The 20613-nt window shown below is 46.6% G+C and overlaps 1 protein-coding gene across 6 annotated transcripts in view; it reads right to left on the bottom strand.

Annotated features, from left to right (window-relative positions):
- TTLL5 (tubulin tyrosine ligase like 5) overlaps positions 1-20613 on the bottom strand; it is a 1026293-nt gene that overhangs the window by 789029 nt on the left and 216651 nt on the right. For all 6 annotated transcript variants that reach the window (XM_078659928.1, XM_078659931.1, XM_078659927.1 and 3 more), the window contains exons 12-14: positions 13070-13171; positions 12284-12375; positions 3819-3926 (exon numbers count right to left, since the gene is read on the bottom strand). In XM_078659928.1, coding sequence (XP_078516054.1) covers positions 3819-3926; positions 12284-12375; positions 13070-13171 — 302 coding nt within the window. The remainder of the gene's footprint in view (positions 1-3818; positions 3927-12283; positions 12376-13069; positions 13172-20613) is intronic.

Below are 20613 nucleotides of genomic sequence, written 5' to 3'. Positions count from 1 at the left end.
TCCCTGAGCCCTGCGCTTGAGTAGGTTGTGCGATCATTTCCCTCCTGAGGCGGAAGCCGGGAGGTCTCCTGTGCCGCGATTTCTGATTTGACTTGCTTTTAAAATTTACCTGTGTTTTAAAATTATCATCTCGGCTTGATTAACTAAGCTTTTGACCTGACACCACCTCCCCCCTCCTCCTCGCTACCTGGGCCACTCTCAGCCGAGTGTTGACGCTGAGCAGTCCGGTCCCGGGTAGACGAGGAATACTAGCGGCCATATTGGGTGGGTACAAGCGCTGTGACGCGCTCTAGTTACGCATAAAAGGGGACGGTCATGTCTCAGTGCAGCGGACGTGATCTGCGGACGCGCCGGATCTGTGCCGGAGTCGTGCCAGAGCCCTGCCCGTCTGCGCCCGTCAGCGCCAAGGAACGCCTGGGGCCTGGGAGGCTGGCTCTACACACATCCAAGCCCCATGCGAACCTCTGTATACCCTATCTGCCTTAAAATCCCTTAAACCTCCTAGGCAGTCTTGCCATTACACCTATCCCCCGGACCAGCTTTTGACCGACCCGGATTGTGGTTGCACCAAATTAGGCAATCATTCTCGCTCTTTCGATACCACCTATAAGCGGTCTGCCCCCAAGATGCCAGGTCCCCCCTATCTCTAACTACTCGGGGTTTCTTATTAACACCCGCTCGCTAGTTAAAAACAATGTTACTTTTAGGGAATTTATCCTGGAACAAAACCCTACCTGGGTCTTTATCACCGAAACCTGGGCTACGGACTCCTCCGAGCCCGACCTAATAAATGCGATTCCAGAAGGCTATGCCTTGGCTAGAATGGACAGAGTTGGCCGTAGGGGAGGGGGGCTGGGGATCGTGTATCACAGCTCGACAAGATGTCGAATCGATCACCTGTCCTCCCCGTCTGACCCCTTCCAGGCCCTATACTTTGCCTTAAACCCTTCTCCCACTGTGTCCTTCACTGGGATCCTGATATACAGGCCCCTGGGCCCCAGGTCTGCTTTCAGTCTCGGACTTCTCAAGACTTTGGAACCCTACATGGATAGACCCAACCTTACAGTTCTAGGGGACTTCAATTTTCATTTGGAGAATTCAAATTCTCCTGAAACAGTATACCTGCTGTACGCCCTCGCCTCCTGTGGACTTCCTCAGGTAGTGGGCAGTCCGACCCACCTAGCTGGGCATACGCTGGATGGGGTATTTACCAACGACCCCTGGCTTCAGATTGGCTCTACCCTCCCCTTGTCCTGGTCGGATCATCTAGCAGTTCCCCTTGATCTTGTTCTCCCCTTTCCCACTGTGCGTCAGCTGGACTGCAGCAAGTGGGAATCGAGGAGGAACTTCAGGGGACTAAGCAACGACACACTCTCCCCCTTCATGTCCAAAATCAAACCTCTTTTAAGAAGTGGTGTCGATGCCGCCGCCCTTGAACTGTCAAACACCTTGGCAGGTGCCATCGAATCTCTAGCGCCGGTCAAACAACACTACTGTGCCAGGAAACGACCTTCTGCCCCCTGGTTCTCTGACTCCCTTAGGGTCCTCAGACAGGGATGTAGGAAACAAGAAAGACTTTGGAGGCTGCACCTGGACCCCAAAGAGAAGGACAAACACAAAAGACTTCTCAAGGACTATAAAACTGCGGCTCTGACTGAAAAGAAGGCGCATTTCGCCAAATTGATTGCTTCACTCAGCTCCCCTACGGACTTGTTTAAAATAGTCGACACCCTGTCCCTCCTTCAGTCACCCGACCCCATAGTCGCCTCCCAAGAACTGTGTGATCAGATTTCCACCTTTTTCCACACTAAGATCATGGACATTCACACAGACTTGGAAGCTCTCAATCTTAGCCCTGGAAGTCTCGTCCCGACCGTCGCACCCCAATTGGAAAGCCAGATGCCGGAATCGTCCTGCCTCCTCTCTCACTTTCCCCCCCTCACTCCCGAGCTTCTTAGTGCCCTTCTGGACAAACTCAAGTCCAGATCCCCTCTTGACCCCTGTCCTTTGAAAATCTTTAAAGAGTGCAGGGAGGTAATTCTACCTCCCCTTGCTGAGGTCTTGAATCTGGCAATCTCGGAAGGCGTCTAGCCTCTTCCCTGGAAATTGGCCATTGTCAAGCCCCTGATGAAAAAGCCTTCCCTTGATCCCGGGACATTGAAAAATATCCGCCCCATTTCTCTCCTCCCGGCCCCTGCCAAGCTACTAGAGGCACATCTGAATCATCATCTGAGCGCCTTCCTGGACAGCTCCTGCTCTCTGGATCCCTCACAGCACGGCTTCCAGAAGGCTCACAGCACTGAGTCGGCACTCACAGTGGTTGTCGACAGTATCCGCACTAAGGTCGGCAGTGGCCAGACTGCTTTACTGGTGCTGTTAGACCTTACTGCGGCCTTCGACACCCTGTCCCCTTCCATCTTAGCTAACCAACTCAGTGAGGTGGGAGTAGCCGGTCCAGCACTCAGCCTTCTAACATCCTTTCTTGACCAGCGAAAGCAAAGGGTGAAGCTGGGCGACTTTCTTTCGCCCGTCAAACCTGTGAAGTCTTCCTTGAGCCCCGCGCTTTTTAATATCTACGTAGCCCCACTCGCCAGGCTTGTAAGATCCTTTGGGCTGGAAGTTCTCTCCTACGCCGACGATACACAGATTGTGGTTTCCATTTCACAATCGGTGAACATAGCGCCTCTAAATTTCAAGAACTGTATGGAGGCAGTCGCAGCATGGATGGTTCAGAACTTCCTCAAGCTGAACGGGGAGAAAACGGAGGTCCTCATTTTTGGAGGCAGACATGAGACCTGGTCAATGGATTTGTGGTCCGCTGCCCTCGGCACCTGTCCCACTCCCGCCACTTCGGCCCGGAACCTGGGTGTTATCTTGGATACCACCCTTACTCTTGACAAACAGGTAAATAGGACAGTCTCCACCTGCTGTGGTGCGCTAAGAATCCTCAGAAAAATCTCCCATTATCTCTCCCCGGAAGCACGTAAACAGGTCGCGGTGGCTCTTATAGCCTCCCGGCTGGACTGCTGCAATGCACTATACCTAGGCATTAACAACGGCCTGGTCCAACGCCTTCAGATTGTGCAAAATGCAGCGACCCGCTTTGTTGTAGATGCACCGAAGTGTGCGTCAGGCACTGCCATTAGAAAGAACCTACACTGGCTCCCCATCCAGGCCAGGATTAACTTTAAGGCCCTTTGCCTTACGCACCACGCCCTAAATAGGTCTGGGCCAGAAGACATTCGTCCCCTTGTGTCCTTCTATGTTCCCGGCAGGGCTCTTCGTTCTGCCGACAAAAATCTTCTGACAGTTCCCCGAGTCCGTAAGGCCAGATGGGGTGGAAGGGCCTTTCGCTCCCTCGCACCCAAACTATGGAACACGCTCCCTGATGACCTCAAGGAACTTGCCTCTCACCCCCTCTTCCGTAATTCCCTTAAGACCTGGCTTTTCCGAGAAGCTTACCTATGATCTGCACATCATCTGTTCATACTGACATACCATCTCTCAGCGCCTTGATGCCTCCGGGTTTAGTTGCGCTCTACAAATTCAAATTAATTCATTCATTCATAAGACCCACAGAACGTCATGAAGAGGCTAAAAGCAGGTTATGAAAGACGTTTCAGAGGAGGACGGAAATACATAGATATAAGATAGTGAAAAAGTGCATATCAGAGACCCTCTAGCTTCAAAATACTTTCATAAACAGAACCCACTCAATTTAGAGCCATATTCAAAGTTGGATTCGAACGGCAGGGTATTGTGAGCAGCCAAAGACTGTGCTACAACCATCAATTCTACAACTTTAGTAAGACCCTTACCAAAGCAGATACCACGGTGAGGGATGTAGGTTTTACACGCTGTAGCAATGGCAGGCTCCCCAGCAATAACAGCCTTGATGATCAGATCTTCCACGAGAGCCATCAGAGCTGCAAGAGAGAGAGGGTGTTAGGAGGACATTCATCAGCATGTGAGGACAAGTGTGGCCAGACTGCTTCCTGTGCAAGTGACAGTGTGTGTGTGCATGTCCGTGGTGGTGGAGCTATGACAACATGCATGAATGTGTATCAGTGGATCCATGAGAGTATACATGAGGGTGTCAGTGCATTTATAGCAGTGTGCGTGCATCAACGGCTCTAGGACAGTGCGCCTGAGTGCATACCCGTGGATCTAAGTCAGTGTGTGTGAGTGATTGATTGGAAGATGTCTATGACAGTGTGCATGAGTCAGTAGATTTATGGCAGTGTACATCGAGCACATGTCTGTGGATCCATGGTAATGTGCATGGAGCGCATGTCAGTGGATCTATGGAAATGTGCATGAGCGCATGACACTGGATCTATGGCAACATCCATGGAGCGCATGTCAGTGGATCTATGGAAATGTGCATGAGTGCATGTCAGTGGATCTATGGCAACGTGCAAGGAGCGCATGTCAGGTGATCTATGGAAATGTGCATGAGCGCATGACAGTGGATCCATGACAACATGCATGGAGCGCATCACTGTGGATCTACGGCAACGTGCATGGAGCGCATGTCAGTGGACCTATGGAAATGGGCACAAGCGCATGACAATGGATCTGTGGCAACGTGCATAGAGTGCATGCCAGTAGATCTATGGCAATGTGCACAAGCTCGAGCAATATCAGTCATGCAACTCTTGAGCGGGACGCCTGGCGATAAGCCCAATATCAATTAAGCCGGCCACCGTACTCCTGAGCGCTGGGTTAAAGTGGTTGCTAATGTTTCACCCGCTCCTGTGGGCCTGCGGGAGAGCGGTGGTGTACCGACTTAGAACGGCACCAGAACTTTATCCGGGCACCTATTTACAAGTGAGCAGCCAGTCCCTTTGTATCCATCCAGGCACGATCAAATCACCGCTAGACCAGGCACAGCAGCGTTTTATACGCAGATCTTCATCTATCCATTCAATTTAGTGTGCCCAGGATATACGCACAGTATATACTTTTCTAATTATCCAGGAAAATATTATCTCCAGTGGCTAAATAAGGTTTTGTATAAACAATATATCAAGGTATAACTGTGCTCACTAGTGGATTTGCTGAAGAAGGTGCTTGTTTGCCGAAACACGCATAGAAGAATTAAAATAATTTAGAGGAATTTTTTCAACTTGCAACTATTTAACTCTAGTATCATGAAGAATGCAGGTGAATCATGTCAATCAGTTATTATATAATTTCATCATTGACAAAGACATATGCACTTTATATATTGTTCCCTGATATTTTGAATTGTATTAGTCTCCTGTATGTATGTGATGTTATGATTGAAGATACGAATGACATGTAAGTGCACAGTACTAGGCGGTTCTGCCCACTGGTAGTACCTGAAAATTAACATATATATTATTTTGATATATTTATAAACAAAATAAAAGAACATCCTCTTTTGAATATACGTTTATCCTCTTTGTTTCTTCACATTTTTATTATGCCTAGTCTCAATATAAATGTTGAGTTGTACTGGGTTCTTTTACATTGAATGTGCATGAGCGTCTGTGGATCTATGGAAATGTGCATGAAGCGCATGTCAGTGGATCTATGGCAATGTGCATGGAGCACGTCAGTGGATCTATGGCAATGTGCACGGGCGCATGTCAGTGGATCAATGGAAATGCGCATGGAGCATATGTCAGTGGATCTATGGCAATGTGTACGGGCGCATGTCAGTGGATCTATGGCAATGTGCACAGGTGCATGTCAGTGGATCTATGGCAATGTGCACAGGCGCATGTCAGTGGATCTATGTAAATGCGCATGGAGCGCATGTCAGAGGATCTATGGCAATGTGCATGAAACACGGCAGTGGATCTATGGCAATGTGCACAGGCGCATGTCAGTGGATCTATGGCAATGTGCATGGAGCACGTCAGTGGATCTATGGCAATGTGCACGGGCGCATGTCAGTGGATCAATGGAAATGCGCATGGAGCATATGTCAGTGGATCTATGGCAATGTTTACGGGCGCATGTCAGTGGATCTATGGCAATGTGCACAGGCGCATGTCAGTGGATCTATGGCAATGTGCACAGGCGCATGTCAGTGGATCTATGGAAATGCGCATGGAGCGCATGTCAGAGGATCTATGGCAATGTGCATGAAACACGGCAGTGGATCTATGGCAATGTGCACAGGCGCATGTCAGTGGATCTATGGAAATGCGCATGAAGCACATATCAGTGGTTCTATGGGAATGTGCATGAGCAGGTCAGTGGATCTATGGCAGTGTGCGCATCATTGGATCTACTGCAGTATGCATGAACGTGTCGGCCCATCTATGACAACATGCATGGGTGTGTATCAGTGGAACCATGAGTGTGTATGTGACGGCGTTAGTGGATTTATAACTGTGTGTGTGTGCATCAACAAATCGAGGACATTGCACGTGGAGCTATTGCAATGTACATGAGAGCATTTCCGTGGATCCAAGATAGTGTCAATAAGTGGTAAGAAGATGCCTATGACAGTGTGCAGGAGCACATGTCAGTAGATTCATGGCAGTGTGCAAGAGCGCATGTCAGTGAATCTATGACAGTGTGCAAGAGGTGCATCGCAGTAGATCTATGGCAATGTGCATGGAGCGCATGACATTGGATCTATGGCAACGTGCATAAGTGTGTCAGTGGATCTATGGCAATGAGCATGAGCGTGTCTGTGGATCTATGGCAATCTGCATGAAGCACATGTCAGTGGATCTATGGCAATGTGCATGGGTGTGTCAGTGGATCTATGGCAATGAGATGGAGCGTGTCAGTGAATCAATACCAGTGTGCATGAGGAGCATCGCAGTGGATCTATGGCAATGTGCATGGAGCACATATCAATGGATCCATGGCAATGTGCACGGGGCGCATGTCAGTGGATCTATGGGAATCTGCATGAGAGTGTCAGTGGATCTATGGCAATGAGCATGAGCGTGTCAGTGAATCGATACCAGTGTGCATGAGGAGCATCGCAGTGGATCTATGGCAATGTGCATGGAGCGCATGACATTGGATCTATGACAACGTGCATAAGTGTGTCAGTGGATCTACGGCAATGAGCATGAGCGTGTCTGTGGATCTATGGCAATCTGCATGAAGCACATGTCAGTGGATCTATTGCAATGTGCACGGGGAGCATGTCAGTGGATCTATGGGAATGCACATGGAGTGCATGTCAGTGGATCTATGGCAATGTGCACTGAGCACATGTCAATGGATCTAGGACAATGTAAACAAGCGGGCTCAGGTGATTTAGAACAGTGTGCATGAGAGCAAGGCAGAAGATTAATGGTAGGCTGAATGCGCATGTCACTGGATCCATGACAGTGTGTCTGCATGACTACATGGCAGCAGATCTATGACAGTATGTATGATAGTGCCAGTGGATCTATGACAGTATGTGAGTGAGTGGATCCAGGACAGTGTACATGAGTGGGTGCTAGAGCAGCTGATCTGCGACAGCGTGAATGAGTGCTTATCTGTAGATCTATGGCAGTGTGCACGAGCGCATGCTAGTGGATCTATGACTGTGCATGAGTGAAGTCGGTGGATCAACTGCTGGGTGCATCAGCAAGTGTCGGTGGACCTGTGACAGTGCAGGAGCACATCTGTGAATCTATGACAGTGTTCATGAGTGAATGAGCTTGTGTCAGTGTTTGCTTGGCTAGGTTTTCATCTGTGGAGAAGTGTGGCTCAATGGTTAGAGCGGCAGACCCTGATGCAGAGGTCTGGCCCGAGACCAGGGTTCAATTCCTGCCGCGGCTGGTCTCGGCAGATCTTGGGCTCATAATTCCTCGGACCTGATTTCTCGCCTCGGTGCCTACTCTAAGCATGGGTCCCACGCTGCAACTCTGGGCAATAGCTTGCTTAGTCTCCACAACGGCCCCCTACAGCGCTAGGGATGCCTGGTTGCACCCTGGGGATGCCCAGGAGTGGACATTTCACGGGCAAAAACCAGGAAGGGTTCCCTAGCGGTATGAGTACAGCGCCAGGACACTCAGGAGTATCAGTGCGCTTTACAAATACGTCTACATTTACATTTACATTTACATCTGTCACAGTTTTGCGCGTGTCGCAGGGGGTTCTACTTCTTTCATGAAGGAGAACACAGTACTTAACATACGAGTTTTGCTCCTTGGCTATTCGGGATAGTAAGGCAAATCATGTCATAGGACTAATGGTGCGGCGGCGCCCCCTACTGTACATACACAGCAAAGCAATGGAACTTTCGCCCTCAGACAGTATTGCAACGAGAGCAGCAGGATAGAGGCACTTCTTACGGTGATGCCTAATTTACAGAAGGGAGCGACTACAGATTTCTGCTGACATCAAAAGAAGTAAAAAAAAGCATTGGACCATATTCCAAAAGGCATGCACGGCCGAAAATACCGCTTTCACTCTTACGGCCAAAAATACCGCATTTACTCCTAGTCAGGAATTCCATAAAAGGACTCCTGGTAGGTGTAATAGATTTAGTACTGCAGATTGCTCTGCTACGAGTACTGAGAATGAACTATGTGGTAGTAAATCTCAAGCAAGGGGAGCCAAGTGGGCAACAGAAGGCGAGAGTTGCCTTGCAAGTTTGTGAGCGACCCCGGAAATGGTCGAAAGGTCATTTACATCAGCCAAGGGTTCGAGTAACAACTCTCTCCCAGGATGGGCAGTGGAAAGAATCACACCTCCATTTGGCGGGATTGTAAGGGGGCCTTTCTCTATAGAGAAAAAAAAATTGCCATGAAGAAAAAAGAGAAAAAATGAATTTGCACAGCAGGTGCTATTTTCCCTGTGTGGAAATATAGGCTGTGCAGATTACCGCACAAGGTGAATAAGAGCCCACAGGACATGACATGTTACACATGAGGTTCCCAGCATTAAGTCTGGAAAATTACTCCTGGCACAGCTACTTTCCAAGACTACATCGGGGAATCCTTATGAATGTAAAAAAATGTAAAACGTAAAGGCAGATGTAAAACTCTGCGCCCATGCTTTCTGTTCGAAATCATATGTCTGTCTGGTTGAGGCTTTCTTACATCAGGAATAATCTCAAAGAAAGTCACCTGAAAGTTCAGAGGCCTCAATACAAGACTTTTAGGTTGACAGTGCGTTTCAGTATGGAAGAGGTGTCTGAAGCCGGTCAGAAGACCATGGCAAACTGGAAACTGCATGGACTGACCCAGAGCTAACAGCTGAAGCTCTGAGCGTCCAGCCTGTCCAGCGAAAGGCTGGGCTGCCATCTTCGCTGGGCCACGCCCGCTTTGATCGTGCCCATTCAGAACTTTCCTGCTTGCTAATCTTGAAGCTTGCGGGTCACTCACCGCTCAACACGAGTAGATTGGACACTTGTTTTCTGCGTTCATGGAGCTTGCGTTCTCAGGGAACCCATGGAGCTTGAAAATCTCCATTACTTGTCATCTGAGCTTCCTTTACTGCCATTCTATCGGAGCTTCCAACCCCCTTATATATGTTATGTGGAGAGGTCAGTATGGTCCTAAAAGGGACTCTTCTAAACGGCTTCTCTTCCTTGCACTGAAGTCCGTATGGCACAATTAAAACTTATATGGCGAAAATGGCAAAAGAAAGATTGTAAACTGTAGGAAGACATGAGTTGGAGTTGTAAAATCTCGTGAACACAGGATGCTGGCGGAAAAGCCTCCAAAGAGGACTCACCCACCCTAACCGGGAGAGTGATAAATATGCACACACCTACGGGATTGTAAAGTCCAAAGAGGACTCACCCACCCTAACCAGGAGAGTGATAACAATGCACACACTTAAAGGATTTGTAAAGTCTAAAGAGGACTCACCCCCCTAACTGGGAGAGTGATAAAAACACACCTACAGGATTTGTAAAGTCTAAAGAGGACTCACCCACCCTAACTGGGAGAGTGATCAAAATGCACACACTTACAGGATTTGTAAAGTCCAAAGAGGACTCCCCTACCCTAACCGGGAGAGTGATAAAAATGCACACACTTACAGGATTTGTAAAGTCTAAAGAGAATTCACCCACCCTAACTGGGAGAGGGATACAAATTCACACAACTACAGGATTTTCAAGCCCAAAGAGGACTCACCTACCCTAACCGGGAGAGTGATAAAAATGCACACACCTACGGGATTTGTAAAGTCTAAAGAGGATTTACCCACCCTAACTGGGAGAGTGATACAAATGCACACAACTACAGGATTTTCAAGCCCAAAGAGGACTCACCTACCCTAACCGGGAGAGTGATAAAAATGCACACACCTACGGGATTTTCAAGCCCAAAGAGGACTCACCTACCCTAATCGGGAGAGTGATAAAAATGCACAGACCTACGGGATTTTAAAGCCCAAAGAGGACTCACCTACCCTAACCGGGAGAGTGATATTAATGCACACACCTACTGGATTGTAAAGTCCAAAGAGGACTCACCCACCCTAACAGGGAGAGTGATAAAAACACACCTACAGGATTTGTAAAGTCCACAGAGGACTCACCCACCCTAACCAGGAGAGTGATAAAAATGCACACACCTACGGGATTTTCAAGCCCAAAGAGGACTCACCTACCCTAACTGGGAGACTGATAAAAATGTACGCACCTACGGGATTGCAAAGTCCAAAGAGGACTCACCCACCCTAACCAGGAGAGTGATACAAATGCACACAGCAGTGGGATTGTAAAGGTCAAAGAGGACTCACCCACCCTAACCGGGAGTGTGATAAATATGCACACACCTACAGGATTTGTCAAGCCCAAAGAGGACTCACCTACCCTAACCGGGAGAGTGATAAAAATGCACACACTTACAGGATTTGTAAAGTCTAAAGAGGACTCACCCACCCTAACTGGGAGAGTGATACAAATGCACACACCTACGGGATTTTCAATCCCAAAGAGGACTCACATACCCTAACCGGGAGAGTGATAAAAATGCACACACCTACGGTATTTTCAAGCCCAAAGAGGACTCACCTACCCTAACCAGGAGAGTGATAAAAATGCACACACTTACAGGATTTGTAAAGTCCAAAGAGGACTCACCCACCCTAACCGGGAGAGTGCTAAAAATGCACACACTTACAGGATTTGTAAAGTCCAAAGAGGACTCACCCACCCTAACCGGGAGAATGCTAAAAATGCACACACTTACAGGATTTGTAAAGTCCAAAGAGTACTCACCCACCCTAACCGGGAGAGTGCTAAAAATGCACACACTTACAGGATTTGTAAAGTCCAAAGAGGACTCACCCACCCTAACCGGGAGAGTGATAAAAATGCACACACTTACAGGATTTGTAAAGTCCAAAGAGGACTCACCCACCCTAACCGGGAGAATGCTAAAAATGCACACACTTACAGGATTTGTAAAGTCTAAAGAGGACTCACCCACCCTAACCGGGAGAGTGCTAAAAATGCACACACTTACAGGATTTGTAAAGTCCAAAGAGGACTCACCCACCCTAACCGGGAGAGTGATAAAAATGCACAGAGCTACGGGATTGTAAGGAGACGTAAACTCACCCCTGGAAGACATTTGCTCCACCATGGGATCTTCATTGATAGTCATTACAGAGTTTACAGCCCCCCACACCAGTTGGACACATTCAAACTTACAGGATAGGAGTCAGTCTCCATTGGGTGACGGAGTAATTCGGGTTCTGCCATTAAAATACTTTCGACCTGATTCACAAAGGTAAACTTACACTTTTGATTAAGTTTATGATTTTTGGGAATCACAAACTACCAGTTAATAGTAAGTTTACGTCTGCAGAGACTCCACAGTCGGGGAGAAAAACTTCGCACATAAAGATTGGCCTGACCTATTTTTTTATGAGCAGAGTTCTCCGCCCGACTGCGGACTCTCCGCAGTCGTAAATTTACTATTAACTTGTAGTCTGTGAATACAAAAAAAGTAAACTTACACAAAGGTGTATATTTGCCTTTGTGAATCAGGCCTTACTATATAGGGCATCACTGCTAAGCCCAACCAACAACTCAACTGATCTACCATCACACTAAAAGAGAACCTCAAACAGAGCGTTGATCACTTTGAAAGTGGCCTCTGCAGTCCTGGGTGTACACGCCAGTTAATTGCCACCCATAATTCCTGACGCTAAGTAACACTTTCTATTTTGGTAAACAATTGCAGGACATTTCTAAAATTTTAAAATTCGTCAGGGTTCTAAGAAATCTACATTTTCCACAGGGAAATCTGCATGATAGATTTAGAGTTCTCTAACTGTGAGAGTGTCATGAACTGTGGCTGTGTGTGTGACGGCGAATGCTCTTCCTTACCTGCAGTATCTTTGCCTTCCTGCTTCAGGTACCTTAGCATAGCACTCATGCTCCACTTATTCCCATAATCCTCTACTTCTGGATCATCACAACTAGAAAAAAAGACGTCAAAAAAAGAAATTAATTTTTTTAGGTAATGCAGTGTTTCACCTATAACTAACTACTCCTATTGCTTTGTCCAAAATATCATCTTTGAGCTGCTGGGCATATAACAAAGCCTTTAGTTCATCAAGGAGCTAAGAGCCAGAGGAATCTGCCAGACTAACATGGCAGCTTGACAAGAACACACTGCTACATGGCTACCTGTCAGAGACTAGCACATAATAAGGAATCATGCAGAACATAGCACAGCAGGCTGGAACAGTCAAAGAGGAATAAATCCACCTGATGGAGGGCAGAAAAGTAGTGTTCAAATGTCACCGAGGAGTACTACAACTAGGCATACAACAGACTATTAATGGAAAAATGACATGGTAACATGGCACAAGAGCAGAGCATACATATTAACTTGGAAAAGTCACAGGGCAATCTGCCCCCCTGCAGAGAGGAACATGTTGCTATGCCAACCTGGGACTGTCAGAGTACTGCAGAACCATGGAATAATTAAAACCCAGTATATCACTGGGGAAACGAGTATCAAGATGGCGGGGGTTCAACACAGTAGTTTTCCAGTGTCACAGATAAATATGGTTGGAAGGAACTGAGAATAGAAGAGATGTCTAGGACAGGCTCAGACTATTGTTACTGGCAAAGCTGCACACTGCACAACTATTGTACCCGACATACCTGACGTAATCGCCACTCTTCTTGTTGACACTGTAGTTGGTCAAATGCATGAACTGATTCTTGATGTTTTTCGCCGCTTTATCATATCGGACAGTTGCAAACCTGTGAAAAAAACATGTGTGTTCAATTCGGTGCACATACAGGCATCTACGAGTGGGCGGGCCTTCCCCCTTCAAGAGCGATGCGGCCTGCATAGTTGCCTACTATGAGACATGAGGGCTGCAGTACTTTCACAGTACCCAATGATGGTCTATGTGCACCAGCCTGGGTCTGTAATGAGATGTATTGGCCCGAGGTGTCTTTCCAATGATAAGTAGGTTTAAGGTGTCTTTACAGAATGCTATATATTCCTGCTGCGGTTACCCTACAGTGAGATGTGTGGAAATTCAGTGTCAGTAAAGGGAACCAAGTGGGCTGGCGCTATTTATTAAGAGTGTACAGACTTCTACTAGGAAGGCCTGACTGGAGCAATGAAACAGGATACCTTAGGTACTATCCTCACACACATCATCTTACATCTTTGATGTAGGCATCCCCAAATAGAACAATATAGACACTCTCAGCTGTACACAAAGCTGGAGGCAGACTATCTGTCCTCTAAAAACTGACATGGCTTTTCACCAGCCTGGAGGTAACCATCAGCAGCACCTTTAAAGTTGACTTCCACTCACAGACTACCGCCTTTCGTCACTTCTACAGACACACAGGCTTCGATAAACATACACTGATGACACTGCTAACCACACAACCACTCTGTCCTCATGCATTTTAAGACATCTTTCTCTGAGGCTTTAGCCTCCAGGGTGATACAACCATAAAAAACATTTGTGAAAACGTATTCATGTGTCCTATTGTGTTATACTCATATACCCCTATGCATTACAGTATTGCAGTTATATATATATATATATCCAAGAATGTATCAATATTTTATATTAAATATGACTGTTGTTTCTCATTGATTTAAAACATCCTGTGTCTTTGTGTATGCTGGCTAATTGTCATGTTTAAGTAGACTCAGACTCCATGTTATTCAAGAAGGTATATTTGCACAGTACTGAGAAGTTTAACCTCGCTTTCATATATGGTATCTTGCACTTCCTCATGGAAAAGATCCAGCCACCTGCTCATTAGATATGTTTCTGCTGCAAGCAACATGTTTCTGTCATGTGATTAGGTTCCACAGACTTGCACTGAGAGAAACATATATATACTGGTATCAATTTTATGTATTTCAGCATTATGCTCCAGCTGACCTTTTTCTAGCGAGAGCCTTGGTCAGTTGAAATAACAATGGTCTTTTAATTATTTTACTGTGCTGCGCGCTATACTGCATTAAATGCTAGTTAGACTTTGGGCTTTCGGATGTGTTGTTTCAGTTGTATTGTTTTTAGTTTTAGCACTTTCCACTGATCCTACAGTCAAACGCGACATTAAAAACCTAAGCCGCTAGTCTGCTTGCAGTACTCCTCGAAAGGACCAATTAATCACCTGATCATCTCACTCACAATCTACACACTAGCAAACCCAAACCTTCTGAGCACTTAAGCACCTCTTAACATCACATCAGAATCCTCTTATCCTAGATCTCACCATCCTAACACTCTCTGACCCTATGCCATAACTAAACGGATCACCTTCCAGCATCTAACAGCCACAGACCTCACCAACTTTCATGCATCACTGAGAACAATCACCAACTTAGATTATGCACTCCAATCTATTAATATGAGGACACTTCTAAACAACGCCCTCACGCCTTCCCTGATGACAATAAAGATCACCTCCACCTAGGAAGACAGCATCAGATAAATTCTTACTCTTTAAAGAAATAACACTTAACCCAAGGTATCTCGGTAATTACCACAAAGCTGTCCTTACTTGGGAAAGTCCTCGACAGAGAAGTTGCCTTACAATTGCAAGTCATATTGACAGATAGAACGTCCTGCAGTCCTATCAGGCTTCAGGCCAAGCTGAACCACAGAAAAAAGTGCATCTAGTTAGAGGATAATGCCCTTAAATCCATGACAACATCCTAGTGCTCCTCGAAGCCTTACAGACTTTCATTACCGTTGACCACCAGGCACTTAAAATTGCACTTCAACTTATTTTCATAATTTGCTTGACAACCAACACTGATTGTTCCTAATGAGTGCCCATACCACTCCCCCCCCCCTCACCACTTTCTCACTTCTTTCCATCACTTGCAATAGTCCAAACAGCTTCATTCACTCCCAGGGGTTTTCAGCATGGAAAGAGAAACTTTTAGGGTTCCTCCTGGCGACCACAGAATACACATTTAATAGTACACCACAGATCATGATTTTACTTGAAGGTATCTTCAGAAAACAATATCAGGAAATGCCTATCATTTATTCAAAATAGGATGTCAAGCACAAACCTGTATCTGAACCTTACAAAAACAGACCTCCAAAGCATGTTACCTATGCTGTGCAAATGGGAATGCAGAGGGGTGCCCTGTTCAACTACTGGATTGTCATGGATAACCTCTTCAGCTGTGCAATGGAAAAGGTAGAGCATTTACCTAAGCTGTGACAAGGAAATAGCAATATTGCTGACTGAAGTGCTTCCAGGCATTAAGAAATCCAAATCATGTGGCCCTTGCTAGACCCATGCCCCCGGCAACATCTTTGCAATGCCCGACGAGTGGGAGAGGTGGGAGGGGAAAATGGGTCTCTGCTGCAGAGGTAGTGTGAAAATACAAGGCCTGAATATTATTAAGATGGCAAAAGAGATATCCAGATGCTAAGCAAAAAATGTCTAACTCTAGAGAAGACGAATATATCTGACTGACTGCTAGTGAATGGGAGGAAGAGAGAAATATATAATATTTGCCATTAGGTTGATGGCTACTACATAAACATGACCTTTACATCAACATGGGTATGGTCTTTACCTGCCATGATCCAGACCTGGAAGATGTTATGTTATGTTATGTTATGTTACGTCTATTTATTGTGCGCACAGATACTCCAGCCAAGGAGCGTCTTCTCCTAACGCCAGTTCAAGCAATTTATGAAACTGAGAAACTTCTAGGACATGCTTGTGTGTGTTGAAAGAGTGGGTTTGTTGATCTAAAGGCATTGAGATGTACTGGGAGTGCAACACATCCGTATACTGTTGAGGTAGCAAGGAATGGATTCAAATGTTGATAAAGTGACAGAAAAGAGTTCTGAAGTCTGGCGACTTCTGCACCGTGAGGGTCTCAAACCTGGTGAGATGGCGGGAGACAACCAGAAGGTGACTGAACAATAGGAAGGTGGCACATGAGCAAGAGAGGTCTGAATATGGATAAAAAGAAATGCGAATATTGGCGTGGGAGCAGGTGAGAGAGGTTTGAAAGTTGCCAATATGGCAGATGACAGAGAGATCAAACTGCAGTAAAATGGCTAAGATTAGGATTTTAGTAAGGATTCAGAGAAGATAGGGTATAGTCGCCTAAATGCTGATTCAGTGTCATGAGGGAGGCCTGGATGTTGTACAGGAAAATCTTAATTTTACTAATGTTGCAGCAGAGAAAGTTCTAAACTCTCCTGAGCTAGATGCGAGACTGGTCTAAATCGCTGTCTGGCGAGACAGCGGCAGAGAGGTATGAATGTTAGTGCTGGCGGGCAGAGGCGCTTGAACAATGGTAAATTGGCAAGAAAGTGATGTCTCAAACTCGAGGTAGCCTGAGAAAGTGATCTAAATGCTGGTAAAGTGGCAGGCAATAGCTGCCCGACCTCCAGTGAAACAGAAGAAGAGAGATGTCTGAAAGTTGGTATGCTGAAAATAAACAGGGGTCATTAACTGTAGTGAGGTGCCATGAAAAAGAGGCCTCAGGGAAAATACTGTAACACGAGAAAGACATCAGAACGCTGGTGTGATGGGTCTGAAAATGGTAAACCAGCAGGAGAGAACGGTCTGTTGACGTTTCAGAAGAGAGAAGTCTGGTTTGAACACTGGTGACGTGTCAGAAGGGAAGGCCTTGAACAGTGGTAAGGTAGCAACTGAAAAAGGACTAAGTGCTGATGAGGTTCCAGAGAGAGAGAGAGAGCGAGAGAGAGAGAAAGAGTGACAAAGAGAGAGACAGCGAGAGAGAGAGGTACGAAAATTGGTGAGGTGAAAGGAGAGAGAAGTTCGAGCAGTGGAGACGTGGCAGCCGACAAGGTCTCAGGAGATGGAGAGAACACAATGCTGGCGAGGTGGTAAAATAGACGGATCCAAATACTTATTCCGTTACATGAGAGCAAGGGGTGCAGCATTTGGAAAAGCCATGTATTTCAATCTCTCCCCTCTGCGTTTTCGTGCAGCCTGTCTGATGCTGGCTGACATACAGCCAGTGAGGTAACCCACATTCCTTGGCACCAAAGAAGCACCAGAATTTTATGTAAAACCACAGGAATCCGACAAATAGAGCATAACTACAGCAAGGAAGCCAACAGTGAGCACTACTACTGGACCAAAAGGCATTGCAGGGAATTCATCCGCTACCTGCCCGCTGGACTTCACCCAAAAGAGCGGTCCCTTGGAGAAGAAAATTCTTCCTGAGCCAGTGCATGTGGGAGCACTGAGGAGGAAGTCTCTAGAATCACTGAGGGTGGGGAATCCTCCAGCCTAATAGCAGGGCCTCTGGGATAAGGATTAGTTACTTACCTGTAATCCTAGTTCTCTTCCAGGGGTATCCTCATCAAAGTCATAAGCATTAGAATATTTCCGCCCATGCGCGGGACCCCGGAAACACTATATTATATGTGCCCCACATATATATACTCATATATATATATATATAAAAACAAGCAATTGCAGCCAAAATAACCATAGAGCTGGATTATGCTGTAAAGAATTTCCACCATACATGAAAACATATGCATTAGAAACATGAGAAACAACATCAAAGATTGCTTTGAAACTGTTTTAATGCTGAAAAAGCAGTAGAAATTCTTACTATATCCTGAAAGCATAGAAAGCTCCCAGGCTTCATTGCAAACACACAGTCTAAAAGACTGAAAAGCTAACCTGTAGCTGCATGCTACAAAAAAACTGACGCCGTGCCTTTAAGGCACTCATGACCACCCCCAGTATCCCATCATGCCTCAGGGGTGACAGTTGGGTCAGTTGTTCTTTTCGGAGACTGAAAAACCATGGAAACAAATAGGTTAACAATATCTCCAAAGCAATAAAGATCCTTTGCCCGGGGAGGCGGGTGGGTTGCTTATGACTTTGATGAGGATACCCCTGGAAGAGAACTAGGATTACAGGTAAGTGACTAATCCTTCTCTTCCAGGGGATCCTCATCAATAGTCATAAGCATTAGAATAGAATAGCGAGCCTCACCTCATCTCCCTGCGGGCAAAGGAGTAACAATACAGTAATAACATTACTAAGCTTAGAAAAGCTTGTACAAGCCGCAGGCTACCCAAATAGATTCCTCAAAGAGGCTTGTCCTACTTGAGTATCAGTCCTGGAATCAGATTCTAGGCAGTAATGCCTTGTAAAGGTATGAACTGATCTCCAGGTTGCAGCCTTGCAAATCTCTGACATAGGGACATCATGTAGGAAAGCTACTGTTGCCGCTTTCCCCCTAGTAAAGTGAGCTTTAGGTAACAAAAGCAAAGGTTTGCCTGCAAGCTGATAAGCGAATTTAATACAGGAGACGATCCATCTGGAGATGGATCTTTTGGCAGCAGGGAAACCCGTCCTCAGTGGACCATAGTTGATAAACAATTGGTCCGTCTTTCTACTCTCCTTGGTCTTTTCCAAATAAAATTTAAGGACTCTTGAGATCTAAAGAGTGCAGCGACCGCTCAGCTGGGGTCGTAGGATTTGGAAAAAAGGAAGGAAGGGAAATAGACTGATTTATATGAAAATCAGAGACAACCTTAGGTAAAAAGGATGGATGCGCTCTCAAGACTACTCTGTTGTGATGGAAAACAGTGTAGGGTTCTTTTGTACACAGAGCCTGTATCTCACTGACTCTGCGCGCTGAAGTAATAGCGACTAGAAAAGCCGCCTTCCACGAAAGGTGTTGCAAGGAAGATCTGTGGATGGGTTCAAAGGGGGGGCCCATCAACTTAGAAAACACAAGGTTTAATTCCCACGGAGGAGAAGGATTTCTCACAGGGGGGTACACCTTCTTCAACCCCTGTAAGAAGTCCTTGACCACCTCCATCTGGAAGAAGGAGGGCTGAGTAGGAGACTTCCTATAAGCCGTAATGGCTGAGAGGTGCACCCTGATTGAAGCATACTTAAGACCAGATCTCGCTAAGTACAACAAGTAAGGCAGAATCACCTCCTCCTGTGCTGAAGAGGGATCAAAGTGACGTTCTCTGCACCAAAGAAAAAACCTCTTCCACTTAAAAGCATAGACGTTCTAGTGGAGGGTCGTTTTGCTTCCTTTAAAATGTGCATACAATCAGATGACAAATTTAAATGTCCGTATTGTATGATCTCAGGAGCCATGCTGTCAAGTGCAGTGAGGGAAGGTTGGGATGAAGAATCTTCCCCCCCATCTTGGTCAACAGGTCTGGTCTGCAGGACAGTCTCCTGGGTGGAGACACCGACAGCTGTAGAAGGTCCGGGTACCACCACTGCCGAGGCCAGTCCGGTGCTATTAGGATCATGGTCATGCTGGATCTGATGAGTTTGGACACCACCTTCGGAATCAGGGGCAGAGGAGGAAATGCGTAAGCAAATGTCTCTGACCAGTCCATCAAAAGGGCATTCCCCCTTGTCCCTGGATGGTGGAATCTGGATGCGAAGGTGCGGCATTTTGAGTTTTCGTCGTCTGCGAACAGGTCTATTTCTGGACGACCCCAGCGATGGAAAATGTCTGCCACCACCTCGTCGTGCAGCACCCAGTCTGGCTGATCTTCGAAGTGCCTGCTGAGTGCGTCGGCCTTGACATTTAGCTCTCCTGGGAGGTGCACCGCCACTACTGTGAGGTTCCGTGCAAGCAGCCAGTGCCATATGGCTTGTGACTCCAGAGAGAGAGGACGCGATCGAGTTCCGCCCTGCTTGTTCAAGTAGAACATGGTCGTCGTGTTGTCCGTTTGAATCAGAACTGAGTGTGATTCGAGTGCAGGAAGGAAGGACTTCAGAGCCAGATGGACTGCTCGAAGCTCTAGCATGTTGATATGGTAGGTCTGTTCCTTTGTTGACCACCTTCCTTGAATCTGCAGACACCCCATGTGCGCTCCCCAGCCCTGGAGAGACGCGTCTGTGACTATAGACTGTGTTGGGAGAGGTTGATGAAAAGGCACTCCCACCAGAAGGTTGCGAGGGTGAGTCCACCATTTGATGGAGGTCTTCGTCACCTGGGAAAGATAGATCTTGTCTTCCCAGAGCCCTGTCGACTGATCCCATTGATCCTCCAGAGCTTGCTGCAAAGGTCGCATCCTTAGCCGGGCATGAGGAATTAAGAAGATGCAGGACGCCATGGAACCCAGCAGAGACGCCACTTGACGCGCTGTTGGATTCTGGGATTGCAGTAGAACTCTGCACTTCAGCTGCATAGACAATAGTCTCTCCTCCGAAGGATACGC

The sequence above is a fragment of the Lissotriton helveticus genome, chromosome 9 (genome assembly GCF_964261635.1).
Source record: "Lissotriton helveticus chromosome 9, aLisHel1.1, whole genome shotgun sequence".
Taxonomy (NCBI): domain Eukaryota; kingdom Metazoa; phylum Chordata; class Amphibia; order Caudata; family Salamandridae; genus Lissotriton; species Lissotriton helveticus.
The sequence above is the reverse complement of the archived record's forward strand: the minus strand, read 5'-3'. Positions and strand labels throughout refer to the sequence as shown.